The following is a 15,038-nucleotide window of genomic DNA, read 5'->3' as shown; positions in this document are numbered from 1 at the left end:
CCACAGGCAGGGAACAGGGGAGGCTGGAAACAGTGAAGTTGGGGAGAAAGCAGACTCCTTCCAATCATGTTTCTGTCTTTTCTGTGGTTTCAGAGGCCATGTCTCTCTGCTAGCTCTGAGTTCTGGCTCCAGGCTGGGCAGGGGACAGCAGAGTGTGATGGGCCAGGACAGGTGGCCTTGCCATGTGATGCTTGTCCGCTGACCGCTCAGTCCTCACTTTTAGAGCGGTTTCCAGAAGTGATGTGAGGGGATGGGCTGGGCAAGCTATATATAGTCCTGAGGCCAGGGCTCAGCCGGGGAGGGTCTGTCTGCTTTTCACCGTGCGCCCATCACCCGTGGTGTCCCACGTCCTTGCTCTGAGCTTGGTGCTTGCTTCTCTTCAGACACAGCTCTGAGCCATCTACAATTAGGCTTGACCTTGACTGGGCCTCTTGGGAATCTCTTTTTAGCTAAGATCTCCAACCAGACCTGTGAGTCCTGGGGTCTTGGTGGGGGATGGTGGCTGGGGATAAGGGGAAGGGGAGGGACACGGGGACAGGGCTTGCTTCGAGTCCTGGAGAGGTGAGAGAAGAGGAGAGGGCAGGGACTCTGGAGAATTTGGTGTTGGGGCTGAGGCCAGGGGCCAACTCAGGGGAAGGACAGTTGAGGGAGGGTAGGCCGGGGTTTGAACGCCAGCCTCAAGTTTAGGAACTGGGGTTGAGCCAGGTCCCTGACAGGGGCTATTGGGGGGTGGAGGGAGCTGGGCTGGGGCTGAGAACTGCAGTTGAGGCTGCCTTTGGGCCTGAAAGGGAGTCTCCCTTTCTCCCTTGGCCTGAGCCAGAGTCCCTTTGTGTATGAGATAAGAGGCCTCTAGAGGCTGGGCCCGGGTCGCGGCCCCCCGACGGGGCCTCCCTGACGGACCCCTCCTCCACGCAGGCCCGCCATGTCGGCCGCGCCCGGCCTCCTGCACCAGGAGCTGTCCTGCCCGCTGTGCCTGCAGCTGTTCGACGCGCCCGTGACGGCCGAGTGCGGCCACAGCTTCTGTCGCGCCTGCCTGAGCCGCGTGGCCGGGGAGCCGGCGGCGGACGGCACGGTGCTCTGCCCGAGCTGTCAGGCCCCCACGCGGCCGCAGGCGCTCAGCACCAACCTGCAGCTGGCGCGCCTGGTGGAGGGGCTGGCGCAGGTGCCGCAGGGCCACTGTGAGGAGCACCTGGACCCGCTGAGCATCTACTGCGAGCAGGACCGCGCGCTCGTGTGCGGCGTGTGCGCCTCGCTCGGCTCTCACCGCGGTCACCGCCTGCTGCCCGCCGCCGAAGCCCACGCGCGCCTCAAGGTGCGGGGCCCTCTGGCGGGGAACAGGGTCGGATGGGATGGTTGGACGGGTCGGGGTCGGGCAGATCCGGCCTCTGAACTTCAGGGCCCGGGGCGCCTGGAGATGCCAGGGACGCGGGCGGGGCGGGGCGGCTAGGGAAGATGAGCTGCAGGCTGAGCCTGGCGGAGACCAGAGCCTGGAAGAAGCGCTCGGAGACCTGCCTCGGCGAGACGAGTGCGGCGCGGGGATGCGGGAGGAGCGCAGAGGCAGAGCGGAGTCTGCCTCTCTGGGGCCGGAGCGGAGGACAGGGTCGGTGCCCCTGGCCCACGCGAACAGGCTCGGCTGCTGGGCGTAGCCCTGTATAAGAGGGGCCTCGTTGGCCGGGACCGCCCTGCTCCCGCGCCCCTGGAGCTGCCAAACTTGTAATGGCCTGACAGTTACCAGATGGAGCCTCACCCAAAGGAACCTGGGAGGCCAAGCCACGTCTGTGCACGCAACTCTGTGCACAGCCCCGGGTTGGTACCGAGACCCAAGTGCAGGCTGTTTTTGTGGTAGGAGCTGGAAGTTCCGAACGCCTCCAGACTCCACACACAGTTGTGCGCGCCCCGAGGTTTGCCATCTCCGTGGGTGCCCAGACACTGGCAAATGGAGACGCAGGCACACGCTGGCTCGCCTGGCGTATGTGTGGCAGATTACACGCGTGTAGAGCTACAGGAGTGTGTGTGTATACACAGGCCCAGGGAGATATGTCATGAAGCCATTTATAGGGTTGTTGGAAGAATAAACGACAGGTGCAGAGGCGGGGTCCGGAGGCTTGGAGCAGTCCACGGTCTCTGCAATGGAGAAGCTAACACTCTCTTCTCCAGGCGGCTGTTGGGGGGGGGGGGGGGAGTTGGTAATCTTTGTCCATAAACTTCAGCGTTGCAAGACACTTCTCCTTGGTCTCCAGACTTCTAGATGGGGTAGACCCCACCCTTAAGCCCTCCAAATCCTCCAGGGGCACAGCCTCACCGTCCCTCCCGCTCCAGCCTTGCCAGTCCCTTGGGGTGCTGGCTGGTAGTCTCCTAGCCCACTGCAGGAGGCTCCTCCTCCCAGGAGCCCACCCAACCCAGGCGCCCCTCTGCTGGTGAGCCCAGAACTCCTATCCTCATCCATCTTTATCTGCAAAAAGAGAAGAGAGTCCATGAAGTGGAACGGGGCACCAGGAAGCCCAGGAGTCTCAAAGGGGCAGGCGAGTTGGGATAGTCTTTCAGAGGGTATCAGTCCACCCTAAGCCCCAGGGAGGGGATGGCTGGAGGTCTGAAGTAGAGATCCCTGGAAGGAGGGGGGAAAAGTGAAAGTGTATCTGACTCTTTGTGACCCCATGGACTGTAGCCTGCCAGGCTCCTCTGTCCATGGAATTCTCCAGGCAAGAATACTAGAATGGGTTGCCATTTCCTTCTCCGGGGAATGTTCCCAACCTAGGGATCGAACCCACGACTTCCACGTTGCAGGCAGATTCTTTATCATCTGAGCCACATGAGGGACGAGAAACCTGGGGTAGGGTCGAACGCCTGGTTCCTTGGGGAGGAAGGGAGTTGGTCCAGAGACCACGTGCCAAGACTCAAGAGTGGTTGAATGGGATCTGCTGGGCAATGGGGGACTCACAACCCCCAAAGTCATGTGGCCTCCTGCTTGCCTCGAAGTAGGACAGCAGCCTATCGGTAAGACCCAACATGCACTGCGTCGAGCACTGCTCCCCACACATCCTCACCATGGGATGTTCCAAGAGCCTTCTTTGTTCAGCCCCCAGCCTCTAGGGGCCATCGTGCTTGGTCCCCATGGCTCAGCCCTGTCACTCATGAACCTCAGACGGCTGAGAGCCTCCAGGGCCACCCTGCCCAGCAGCAGACAGGGCTGTGGCCCTGGAAGATGTCTGGGGAAGGAGACTGACCTGGCAGCTGGCCGCAGTAGCCCATGGTCCAATTTCAGTGGGGACGCATAGCAAACAGTGCCTAGAGGGTCTCCTAGTTTCCTTTAGGGGAGGTGGGGAGGAGGCTGCCAATTTGTCCCAAAAACCACAGGCAAGGTAGGTGGGGGATAGCCGTTCCCATTCTGCAAAAAGAAGAAAATTGAGGTTGAAGTCAGGGTGACAAGACTGGAACAGTCTGATTCCAGGGCCGTGTGCACCTCCCAGCAAACTGGCTTTAGCTGGAGGTATTAGGAACTCCCCTATGCCTGCATTTCAGGATCCCAAAGTGACAGACCTAGAGTAGGAGCTGGCCCACAGGTTTGTTTGGTTTGTCCATGCAGAAGACATTGTTTTTAAGCTTTTGGCCATGCTGCACTGCCTGCGGGATCTTAGTTCCTCAACCAGGGATAGAACCTATGCCACCTGCATTGGCAGCTCAGAGTCTTAACCACTGGACCATGAGGGAAGTCCCAGAAGACATTTTTATTCAATTGCCTACCCTCAGAACCAGGGAAATCCTGTTTGGTGGCTCAAACAGTAAAGAATCCGCCTGCAATGCAGGAGACCTGGGTTCGATCCCTGGGTCGGGAAGAGCTCCTGGAGAAGAGAATGTCTCCAGTATTCTTGCCTGGAGAATCCCATGGACAGAGAAGCCTGGTGGGTCCATGGGGTTGCAAAGAGTCGGACATGACTGAACAACTCACACTACACTACTACCCTCAGAGCCTACAAGTGTGCAGGGAGGCCGGTTAGAGGGTTTTGCTAAGATTCTGCTTTTAGGTATAGGGTGAAGGGCAGGAATAGGAGGAGGCTGCCTGTCTCATGTACACATCCTCCACTAACCCCTGAAACCCGCCATCTGCCAAGCCCTTACCTCTCCAGGGGAGGAGACCCAGCTACATTTGTGATCATCATCTTCCCAAAGATCTATGCTGAGGGGCTGCCTGCTGGGGGGATGCAATCAGGGAAGACAAGGCTGGGGAGGACTTAATGGAGATAGACAATGGGAGGATGAGACATTCCAGACCTCAGAGCCAGTACTGGCAAGTGCTTGAGACCAGCAAGTGTGTTTGGGGGATGATAAGTTGCCAGCCTGGCTGGAAGAGGAGCTGGCATTGAGGCTGAGCCAGAGGGGGCGAGTTAAGGTGGGGAGGTGTGCGGCAGCATCACTTCTTTATATCTGCCCGACCCCCACCAGACGCAGCTCCCACAGCAGAAGATGCAGCTGCAGGAGGCGTGTATGCGGAAGGAGAAGAGTGTGGCCCTGCTGGAGCATCAGCTGCTGGAAGTGGAGGTGAGGGATTCGTCCCAGCAGAGGCTGGGGACTGGGGGTCCAGGCTGGGGGTCCCCAGTCAAATGCTCTTTCCTGTCTTCACCCCCAGGAGACAGTGCGTCAGTTCCGAGGGGCAGTTGGGGAACAACTGGGCAAGATGCGTTTGTTCCTGGCTGCCTTGGAGGGCTCCTTGGACCGTGAAGCTGAGCGAGTGCGGGGTGAGGCGGGGGTCGCCTTGCGGCGGGAGCTGGGGAGCCTGAACTCTTACCTGGAGCAGCTGCGGCAGATGGAGAAGGTGCTGGAGGAGGTGGCAGACAAGCCACAGACAGAGTTCCTCATGGTGAGCACTGAATGGCTCTGCCCCTCAGCCAGGGTTTAGGCTTCGGAGACCTCACTCCGTTGTCACATATGGACCCTGAGGCCCAGAGACAGGCAGGAATGAGCAAGGGTCACACACCAAGCAGGGGTGCAGCCCAGGATGGCCCTTCTGGTTGTTTAGGTGGGGCACTGCCCAAGGATGCTGTATCTAAGAGGGCACCATTTATATCATAGACCTTGTAGGTCTGCATTTTTATTAGGACACTTTTTTATCAGGTGGAATTAGTTTCTTGAGGAAGGGTGCAGTTTTTTCTAATTCACACAGCAGTAAAGGGCTAGGGGTGGCCTTGAATTCTGAGTTTCTTTTGTCTTTTCTCATTCTTCCTGACCCCTCACCCAGCATGTCTGTGTTCTGCCCCAGCCTCAGAAGCCCCCAGTATCCCCTGCCTGCTCATCTCCATTCTCTTTTTCTCTCTTTCCAGAAATACTGCCTGGTGACCAGCAGGTGAGATCAGCCTTGCCCTGCCCCCTTTCCCACCTTGCCCTTGTCTGCCAAGGACACCGGCTGGTTCACCCTCTCTTCCCATTCAGTCCACTGGGATTCTCCTGCACTTTGTGTGGACATGAACTTGACCTGTCTTTCTCCTTAGGGACCTCCCAGACCACTGCTGGAGACAGATGTGGGCAGGGACACAGGCATCATTCAGTGCTGCTGTCGGTGGGGTGGAGGGTGGTGGCGGGGCCAGGCTTTCCAAAGATGTGCACGTTAGAGCTGGATGCTGAAGGAGTGAACCGGCTTCCCAGGTGGCGCTGGTGGTAAAGAACCCGCTTGCCAATGCAGGAGACATAAGAGACCCGGGTTTGATCCCTGGGTTGGAAAGATCCCCTGGAGGAGGGCATGGCAACACAATCCAATATTCTTGCCTAGAGAATCCCATGGACAGAGGAGGCTGGTGGGCTACTGTCCATAGGGTTGCAAAGAATCAGATGTGACTGAAGCAATGTAGCATGCAAGTAAAGAGTTGGTGGGAGAGCTTTGGAGGCAGAGGGAACAGCAAGTGCAGACTGCTAAGAGGAAGCACAGATGAAGCTGATGTGGCTGGAGGGGGCCAAACTGTGAAGTGGAGAGGAGCTGGACCTTATCCCAAGAGAAGGCTTTGAAAAAATGCTGGTAAAATATACATGTGCTTCCCTGGTGGCTTAGTGGTAAAGAATCTGCTTGCCAATGTAGGAGACATGGGTTCAATCCCTGGGTCAGGAAGATCCCCTGGAGGAGGAAATGGCAACCCACTCCAGTATTCTTGCCTGGAAAATCCCATGGACAGAGGAGCCTGGCGGGCTACAGTCCAGTTCAGTTCAGTTGCTCAGTTGTGTCCATCTTTGTGACCCCAGGGACTGGAGCACGCCAGGCTTCCCTGTCTATCACCAACTCCCGGAGCTTGCTCAAACTCATGTCCATCGAGTCAGTGAGGCCATCCAACCATCTCATCCTTTGTCATCCCCTTCTCCTCCTGCCTTCAATCTTTCCCAGCATCAGTGTTTTTTTTTTTTTTTTTCCAATGAGTCAGTTCTTTGCATCAGGTGGCCAAAGTATTGGAGTTTCAGCTTCAGCATCAGTTCTTCCAATGAATATTCAGGACTGATTTCCTTTAGGATTGGCTAGTTTGATTTCCTACAGTCCATGGACTCGCAAAAGAGTTGGACATGACTTAGAGACTAAACAACAAAAACAACAAAATATACATAACATAAAATTTACCATTTTAACCAATGTTTTTTTTTGCCTCACTATGTGGCTTGCAGGATTTTAGCTTCCCGACCAGGGATCGGCAGTGAAAGGGTAGAGTCCTAACCATTGGACTGCCAGGAAATGCCCCATTTTAACCTTTTTTTTTTTAGGGTTCATTTTAAGTTCAGTGGCATTAAGTACATTCACATTGTTGTGTAACTATCACCACCATCCATCTCCACACCTTTTTCATCTTTCCAAACAAATGAAAACAGAAGGGCTTTAAACCAGGGTATGATAGGGAGGCACATCCTGGAACTCGACCACAGCTCCTTTCTCCTTTCCTCTAGGTACTGCCTCTTGCCCTCCCCCTACTCTGTGCCTCTTCCAGGGAGTCCCTTCACCAACCCTACCTCCCCTCTCCCCACCCTCAGGCTGCAGAAGATCCTGGCAGAGTCACCACCACCTGCCCGTCTGGACATCCAGCTGCCCATCATCTCAGATGACTTCAAATTCCAGGTGTGGAGGAAGATGTTCCGGGCTCTGATGCCAGGTACTTGGAGGGGCCCACCCTGGGTTTGTGCTTGTGATGGTGTGGTTGATGGGAGGCCTCAGCTGCATACAGAGAGGCCTCTCATTCCCAACTAGGGAGGTCACCCTAGAAGGTGCCCACTGCCCCTTTCCCTAGGGGTTAGCACCCTTGTAACCTGTGCTCAGAGAAGGACTTTAAAGGGCATGGGGTTTTCAGGTGGGTGACTGACATGAAGAGGGCACTGCTTTTTTTTTTTTTTTTTAATATTTTAATTTATTTATTTGGCTGTGCCACTGGATCTTAGCTGGGCATGTGGCATGTGGAATCTTTAGTTCCTGGCTGTGGGATTTAGTTCTCCAACCAGGGATCATACCTCAGGCACCCTGCATTGGGAGTGCAGAGTCTTAGCCACTGGACCACGAGGGAAGTCCTGACAGTAAGTCCTGCTTACTGAAAGGATGCTGCTGCCAGCAGCAGGGGAAGCTGGGGCCTGGGTTTGAGCCCTGCATGACCCGTGGACCATTCCTGCCCCTGCTGGCCAGTGGGGATGATACGCCCTGCTAACTGGGAGCTGAGGATTTGCAGAGCTGGAACCCTGGGGTCAGACACTGACTCTGGCCTGTGGCTGGGGAGACCCAACGGCTCACTCATCCTTTTCTCCGCAAGAGCTAGAACCCATTGGGGAGCTAGAGTTCCAGTAGACATATACCCGGCCTCACTGGTGGGAATGGAGGGACCTCTGCTTTAGCCAAGAGAAGACTAAGGCCCAGAGACTGGTCAAATCTGACCTGGTCACACAGCGGGGTGAGGGTGAGACTAGCTTAGGACCAGGCTTCCTGGCTATCTCCTGCTCCAAGGCCTTAGATGGTGAGTGCCACGGCCTTGTATCCACTTAGTCCTCCCCACAAACCTGGAAGGAGGCAATTTTGGCCTCATTTTACAGCTGAACAAACTGAAGCCCTGAGAGGTGTGGCCTTTGGCCCGAGTCAGTAAGCCGAGGCGGGGCTCACTGCCCAGAGATGCTGGGAGGATGAGAGGAGAGAGACCAAGCTGCGCCCCCCACAGGCGGGTTGAGAGAAGGCTCGCAGGGAAGCCCACCCGCAGGGTCTCACCCGCCTCCTTCCGGTGGCAGCGCTGCAGGAGCTGACCTTTGACCCGAGCACGGCCCACCCGAGCCTGGTGCTATCCAACTCCGGCCGCCGTGTGGAGTGCTCGGAGCAGAAGGCGCCGCCGGCCGGAGAGGACCCCCGCCAGTTCGACAAGGCGGTGGCGGTGGTGACGCACCAGCTGCTCTCCGAGGGCGAGCACTACTGGGAGGTGGAGGTGGGCGACAAGCCGCGCTGGGCGCTGGGCGTGATCGGCGCCCAGGCCGGTCGCCGCGGCCGGCTGCACGCGGTGCCCTCGCAGGGGCTCTGGCTGCTCGGGCTGCGCGACGGCAAGATCCTGGAGGCTCACGTCGAAGCCAAGGAGCCGCGCGCGCTGCGCACCCCGGAGAGGCGGCCCACGCGCATCGGGATCTACCTGAGCTTCGGCGACGGGGTCCTCTCCTTCTACGACTCCAGCGACCCCGACGCACTGGAGCTGCTCTTCGCCTTCCACGAGCGCCTGCCGGGGCCCGTGTACCCCTTCTTCGACGTGTGCTGGCACGACAAGGGCAAGAATGCGCAACCGCTGCTGCTCGTGGGGCCTGAAGTCGGCAGCAGCGGCGGCGGCGGCGGCGGCGGCGGCGCGGAGGCTTGAGCTGCCCATCGGGTTCGGGGAGGGGTGAGGGGCCCTGCCGGCCTGGTCGGGGTCGCCAGAGTTGAAGGCAGGGCGGAGGGGTTTGGGAACGGGACTTCAAACATTCTGAGAAGTTGGGGGTTGGCATGTGCCGGGGACAGCCAGCCAGGGGTTGGGGTGGTGATGGGAAGGGGAGACCTGAAGTCAGATCAGTGGAGAAACTCTAGCTGGCGAACCGGGAAGCCCCAGCAATCAGGGAAGAAGTTGAGATTGCGGAAGGGTCAGGGGGCTTGGGGAGGATGGAGGGGAGGAGCTAAAGAACTCTGCCGGAGTCAGGAGTCCCGGAAGCCTCCCACTCCTTTCCGCCTTGGGGGTCCTCCGAAGTCGGGTCTGGTCTCACCACCGCAAGAGGCCTTCCACTGGGGTGATTCTCCAACTGGAGCATATGCACCAAAATCACCTTTTCAAAGCACCTCGCAATGCCTTGGCTAAAGCCCAGATGGCAGAATTTCTGGTTCAGTAGGTCAGGGGTGGGTCAAAAGTGGGCCTTTCTAGAAGTCCTCAGGGACAGCTGATGCTGCCCCTCACAAGCTGGATCACACCTGAAGCATTGCTGACTCAGCCGGCCCTCTGTTCAGTCAGCTTGCTCTTACACAGTTATCGTGAAGCTGTCAGCCATGAGGCATAGAAAACCCAAAATACATTCCTCCAGGCCACAGCCATTTAAAAACTGGCAGAGCCTGTGTGACAGATCGCTTCAGTTGTCTCCGACTCTTTGCGACTCTGTGGACTGGAGCTTGCCAGGCTCCTCTGTCCATGGGGATTCTCCAGGCAAGGATACTCGAGTGAGTTGCCCTCCTCCTTCCTGACCCAAGGATCGGACCCGCGTCTCCTGCATTGGCAGGCAGGTTCTTCACCACTAGTGCCACCTGGGAAGCCAGAGCCTTTGCTGGGTGAATAAACTGACCCCCCATTTATTGCCCTTTGCCTCTGGATTATGTTGACTGAATGTCTCGGATGTGGAGGACACCCCCCCCCCAGTTGCCAACCAAGAGAAAGAGCCTGATGCTAGCCCTGCCCCGGGGGCCTGCTGCTTGTGAAGGAGAGGAAGCCCCCATCTCATCACCCTCCCTCCCCAAGTTGCTTCTTTAAGTGTGAACATTTTTTAGGCCTTTGGGTCACAAATAACCACTGAAGCCAAGAGTGGAGCCCCTCTTCCCTGGAGGGAGAGGCTTTGGGGGTTCAGGCAGGTGGGACTGCTGCCCCTCCCATCCTAAGGAAGGATGAAGGCCTGGGGCCATTTGCTGTCACCAGTGCGGTCGCTGCTGCTGTGTGAGGTCTGGGGCCCCCTGGCAACTGACGCCAGTGTGGGAATTTTCGGGGGGTGGAGGGGAGAGGAAGGGTAAGAAAGGCCTCAGGATCTGGCTGGGGGTGGGCTCCAGGCTGTGTCTCCCAGAGGAAGGCCTGTTGCACTCTGGCTCTGGGACAGGGAAGAGAGGATTCATCTGAGAAGCTCTTTCTTGTTAGAAAATAAAACCATCAAGTGAAGGGATTCGTTGGTGGTCAAATCCAGCAGTGTGAATAAACATGATTACAGTCTGACTCCTTCCTTATTGAATCTGTGTGAAGAGATGACTCATCTATTGCTAGGCAGTATGGGTGACTCAGATGGTAAAGAATTTGTCTGCAATGCGAGAGACCGGGGTTTGATCCCTGGGTCGGGAAGATCCTCTGGAGAAGGGAATGGTAACCCACTCCAGTATTCTTGCCTGTAGAATCCCATGGACAGAGGAGCCTGGGGTCCTCTGGACCCCTACAGTCCATGGGGTCACAAAGAGTCAGACACTACTGAGGACTACACTTTCACTCTCTTTCACCTGGGCTTCTCCAGTGGCTCAGGGGTGAAGAATCTGCCTGCCAATGCAGGAGTTGTGAGTTTGATGCCTGGGTCCAGAAGATCCCCTGGAGAAGGAAATGGCAACCCACTCCAATATTCTTGCCTGGGAAATCCCATGGACAGACGAGCCTGGCAGGCTACATTCCATGGTGTCACGAAGAGTTGGACAAGACTGAGCAAGTAAACAATGACTATCTTCTCATTGCCTGTCCAGCCTTCAGTCTTGATGGACCCATCAAATCTTTCTAAAAATCCAAGTATGGTCATGTGATTCAGTTGTTCAAAACGTCCAAGGATTCCAAGTTGCTTGCAGGAGGCTTGTGGGATCTTTTTTCACCCACCAGGGATTGAACCCCAGGCCTTCAGCAGTGAAAGTCCAGAATCCTAACCACTGAACTGCCAGAGAAGTCCCCCTCCAGCCTCATCTTATGCCTCCTGTACACATACGTCTACACTCTGGCCCTACTGAACTCTTGGAGTCCCTGGATCCCCTACATTGTGCAACTCTCCGCTAGGAATGGCTTTTCCCTTCCCTCCCTACTCATCCTACAATACTCTCCAGAAATACCACATTAAAAAAAAATTCATTTGTTTATTTGGCTGCATCTGATCTTAGTTGTGGCACGTGGGGTGTTTAGTTGTGGCGCTCGGGGTCAGTACTTGTGGCGCGTGGGCTTAGGTACTTGGCAGCCTGTGGGATCTTAGCTCCTCAACTAGGGATCAAACCTGTGTCCTCTGCAGTGGGAGGCACATTCTCAACCACTGGACCTCCAGGGGAGTCCCAACACCACCACGCTTATTCTCTCTCGACTCCAGCATCTCCGTACAATGTGCAACCACTGGGCTGAATCCCTGTCATGGGTATCTGCGGGGCAGGGGGCGGTTGGTGCCCAAGTGGTCCTGGGCCCTTTCTAGGAAGAAAGGACTGTGAGAAGCAGACGCCAAGACAGGATTCAATGTCCCTGGATTGTTTTGAGGGAAGACGCCTGTGAAAGAGAAAATGGGGCCATAGAACATGATGCCTGTCTGACCTGGAGTGAAGGAAGAGAGGGAAGTTTGGAGGGGCTGTTGTGGGGACTCCTCCAGAGAGCTGCCCTGTGAGGAACACTGGGTGCCTCCGAGCCCACCTCTGTGCCCCTACCGCTCTCGGTTGTTGGCTGGGAACTGGGCTCTGCACAGAAAGGCAGGGAAGGGTCTCACCGCTTTTCTGCTGCTGCCCTCAGCCATCTGTTCCATGAGTTGGAGTTACAGCAGGGAACTTTCTTTTCACAGTCTTCACAGGTTCTTTCTATGGAAAGTTATCCTGGCTTGGGCTGTGTGCCTTGAGGGGAATGACCCGGTGACCTTGCCCTTGGCTGACTGTGACAGATGGAGTCCCTGAGCCAAAGGCAGTCAGCAAGGGGCGAGTTTATGGGAAACCCTGCGTGCAATCAGGGTGTTCCTTGTTGGCTCGGGGCCACCTGGTTCAGCCAGAATCTCCCTGGGGCTGGAGGAGGGTGAAATGGGGACAGAGAGGTGGATTCCTCCAGACAAGGACCAGAACCTCCTTCCTGAGTTCTTCCCCTTCGTGGAGACCCTGGGAACCCATCACAACTGGCTGCAGAGCGATTTCCGGTGCCTCCTGACTCCTGAGTGTCCAAGAAAACTAGTGCCTGCCAGGGCCATGCTAAACTGCAGGTAAAAACATTTATTGAGAGCTTGTTATGTGTCAACAACTTTATTTTTATTTAAAAACATTTTTTCTTTATTTTTGACTGTGTTGGGTCTTCGTTGCTGCGTAGGCTTTTCTGTAGTTGCGGTGAGCAGGGGCTACTCTCTAGTTGGGATGTGTGGGCTTCTCATAGCAGTGGCTTCTCTTGCTGTGGAGCACAGGCTCTAGGGCATGCGGGCGTCAGTAGTTGCAGCTCCCGGGCTCTAGAGCACAGGCTCAGTAGTCATGGTGCACAAGCTTGGCTGCTCTGTGGCATGTGAGATCGTCCCGGCTCAGGGATTTAACCCATGTCACCTGCATTGGCAGATGTATTCTTTAACACTGAGCCACCAGGAAAGCCCCTCAGTAATTTTGTATTCAACATTTCCTTTATCTAATTTATCCTCATAACCCTAGGCCTCATAACAACTAGCATCTCACTAGCTTGCTCATCAGAAATGATCCCTGTTGTCAGTTTGATGAGTAGTTTTCTGTGCACTTATGAGTCCCACAGATAATATATAATATAGTGTTTTTCTTTCTATATAAATGATGTCATACTCTACATGAATATGTAGAGTTATTATTCTACATATTCTGCAATGTCTTTTTTTTCAGTTCAGTCATAGAGTCAGGAGATTTGTCCACGTCACTAGGCAGAAAGAACCTTCTCCTTTTTGATTGCTGTGTAGTATTTTACCATGTGAATGTGACAACTTACTTCATCATTCCCTGATTAACTGGTATTTTGTCTCTAACCTTTGTTATTACGAACAATGCTGCATTGAACATCTGTAGATGTGCCTCTGTGTGCACACGTGTAAGGGCTTCTCTAGGGTAGGTACCGAGTAGTGGAGGTCCTGAGACTTAGCGTGTGTGTGTGTGTGTGTGTGTGTGTATGCTCAGTCGTGTCCAACTCTTTGTGACCCTATGGACTGTAGCCCACTGGGCTCCTCTGTCCATGGGCTTTTCCAAGCAAAAATACTGGAGTGGGTTGCCATTTTCTACTCCAGGGAATCTTCCTGACCCATGCATTGAACCTGAGTCTCTTGTGTCTCCTGTATTCGCAGGAGGATTGTATACCAATAGCACCACCTAGGAAACCCCTAGCATGGGCATCTTCAGCGTTTTAATGGTGTCACCATTAAATTGTGGACTTGAAAAAGGGGTGGACTAGAAGGGTTACATGGGTGTGAAGCGGTTAAAACTTCAGAGGTTGGACCTGAAGAATTACATCAGGAAACCATCTTTTATCACTGGTTTCAGCCATGTTCTGGAGGATTGCATAGCTTTGGGGTCATTCCCAGCTATCAGAGCAGCCTCATTTTCAGGTATGAAAATGTTCAGTCCAGCATGATTCAAAATTTCAACATCACTGCCAATTTAAAGCGACCTGGGGATTTCCCTGGTGGTCCAGTGGTTGAGAATTCACCTGCTAATGCAGGGGAGGTGGGTTCGATCCCTGGTCTGGGAAGATCCCACAAGCCTTGGGGCAACTAAGCCCGTGCGCCACAACTACTGAGCTCGCGCTCTAGAACCTGCATGCTACAACTAGAGAAAGCCTGCACACAGCAATGAAGACCCAGTGCAGCCAAAAATAAGTAAAATAAAAATAAAAAACAACTGGGGGCATAATTCTTGAGGCGCTAGCCTATAATGTTCCCCTTTGCCTGGCAAAGTACTAAAGCCACTCTTTCTTTCTCCTCCATAAAAAAATAAAAATAAAAAACCCCAGTGAAATGATGTATTACTTTTATAAAAAAATCAAGTGATCTTAAGTGGAAAAGGGGGTGAGGATCCGGTTTTTCACTCTCCTTTCATTCCTCCTCTTTCCCCCAATCCCTTCCCACCCCTGCTTTGCTGGGTCCTTCAGGTTCAGGTCACTTAGAGGAGAAGACAGTGACACAGGATTGCTGCTGACTCTAATGCGGGAACCCTGTCGTGACTGGAATCCAGATACTACTGCTTTCACGGGAGGCGTTGTTGGCTTCTTTAGAGGTGATGTAGGCAGGCTTTCTTGTGACAAACCCTCAGCTAGTGTGCCCCGGCACCCAGCGTCCTGGAGTTATACTCCTGCTGTGATTATATTATTGCTGGGTCCCTCTGCCAAGGCAGGTAGGTGGCTGTCCTCGGCACAGACCTGTTGAACCTTGAGCCCAGCATTCACTTGGCCTAGGGCTTCTCACATAAAGATAAGGGCGCGATCCTATCTCTCTCCTTGCCTGGCCATCTTGGGCTGCTCTGGTATACTCTGTCCCTCCTTTGGGACCCTCCAGGTGAGAAGCCAGCATCAGCCTTCATGTTCATGTAGGTCTCCAAGCCCAGGTTCTCCTAAGAACTTCTCGCCAGCCTTCATCCTTCTAGTTCCTGCAGGAGAGGTACCTCTCTGTGAAGGGTTCTTTTGATGCAACACACCCACTCCTCCAGGTGTGAGGAGCCCTCTTTGGAGGACAAGTGGGAAAACCCCACAGCTCTCTAGTCCATTCAGGGGGGTGATGAGGGTGGAATTAGCAGGGCCGGACCTGATCTCTCACTAGGAAGTTCCAAAGGGTGTCTCTGCAGCTCTCTTTAAAATATGGAGCAGCATATTGATTGAGATCATGTACTGTCCTGAGCGTTGGGACTTTAAACAAAAATT

General features: G+C 54.9%; 1 protein-coding gene across 2 annotated transcripts; it reads left to right on the top strand.

Moving 5' to 3' along the window:
- Positions 1 to 295: 295 nt before the first annotated feature.
- Positions 296 to 10,415, top strand: TRIM72 (tripartite motif containing 72). Of its 2 annotated transcripts, XM_081558195.1 has the most exons (7): positions 296 to 470; positions 916 to 1,312; positions 4,441 to 4,536; positions 4,625 to 4,855; positions 5,316 to 5,338; positions 6,997 to 7,115; positions 8,227 to 10,415. In XM_081558195.1, exons 2-7 carry the CDS (start codon positions 923 to 925, stop codon positions 8,832 to 8,834), a joined length of 1,467 nt encoding a protein of 488 aa, XP_081414321.1. In that variant the 5' UTR covers positions 296 to 470; positions 916 to 922; the 3' UTR covers positions 8,835 to 10,415. The 2 variants fall into 2 exon arrangements, with proteins under 2 accessions (XP_081414321.1, XP_081414322.1); XM_081558196.1 differs by lacking the exon at positions 5,316 to 5,338 and having other exon boundaries at positions 4,625 to 4,869.
- Positions 10,416 to 15,038: the final 4,623 nt, after the last annotated feature.

Source organism: Giraffa tippelskirchi, chromosome 13 (assembly GCF_054371585.1).
Source record: "Giraffa tippelskirchi isolate mGirTip1 chromosome 13, T2T-mGirTip1v1.2.pri, whole genome shotgun sequence".
NCBI classification, from domain to species: domain Eukaryota; kingdom Metazoa; phylum Chordata; class Mammalia; order Artiodactyla; family Giraffidae; genus Giraffa; species Giraffa tippelskirchi.
The sequence above is the reverse complement of the archived record's forward strand: the minus strand, read 5'-3'. Positions and strand labels throughout refer to the sequence as shown.

What these genes read in the sequence shown, in the direction of transcription:
- TRIM72 (XM_081558195.1), top strand. Translation starts at nt 923, where the DNA reads ATGTCGGCCGCGCCCGGCCTCCTGCACCAGGAGCTGTCCTGCCCGCTG. An exon ending in CACAGACAGAGTTCCTCATG is followed by an intron (nt 4,856 to 5,315) that starts GTGAGCACTGAA and finishes CTCTCTTTCCAG; the next exon opens with AAATACTGCCTGGTGACCAG. An exon ending in TACTGCCTGGTGACCAGCAG is followed by an intron (nt 5,339 to 6,996) that starts GTGAGATCAGCC and finishes CCCCACCCTCAG; the next exon opens with GCTGCAGAAGATCCTGGCAG.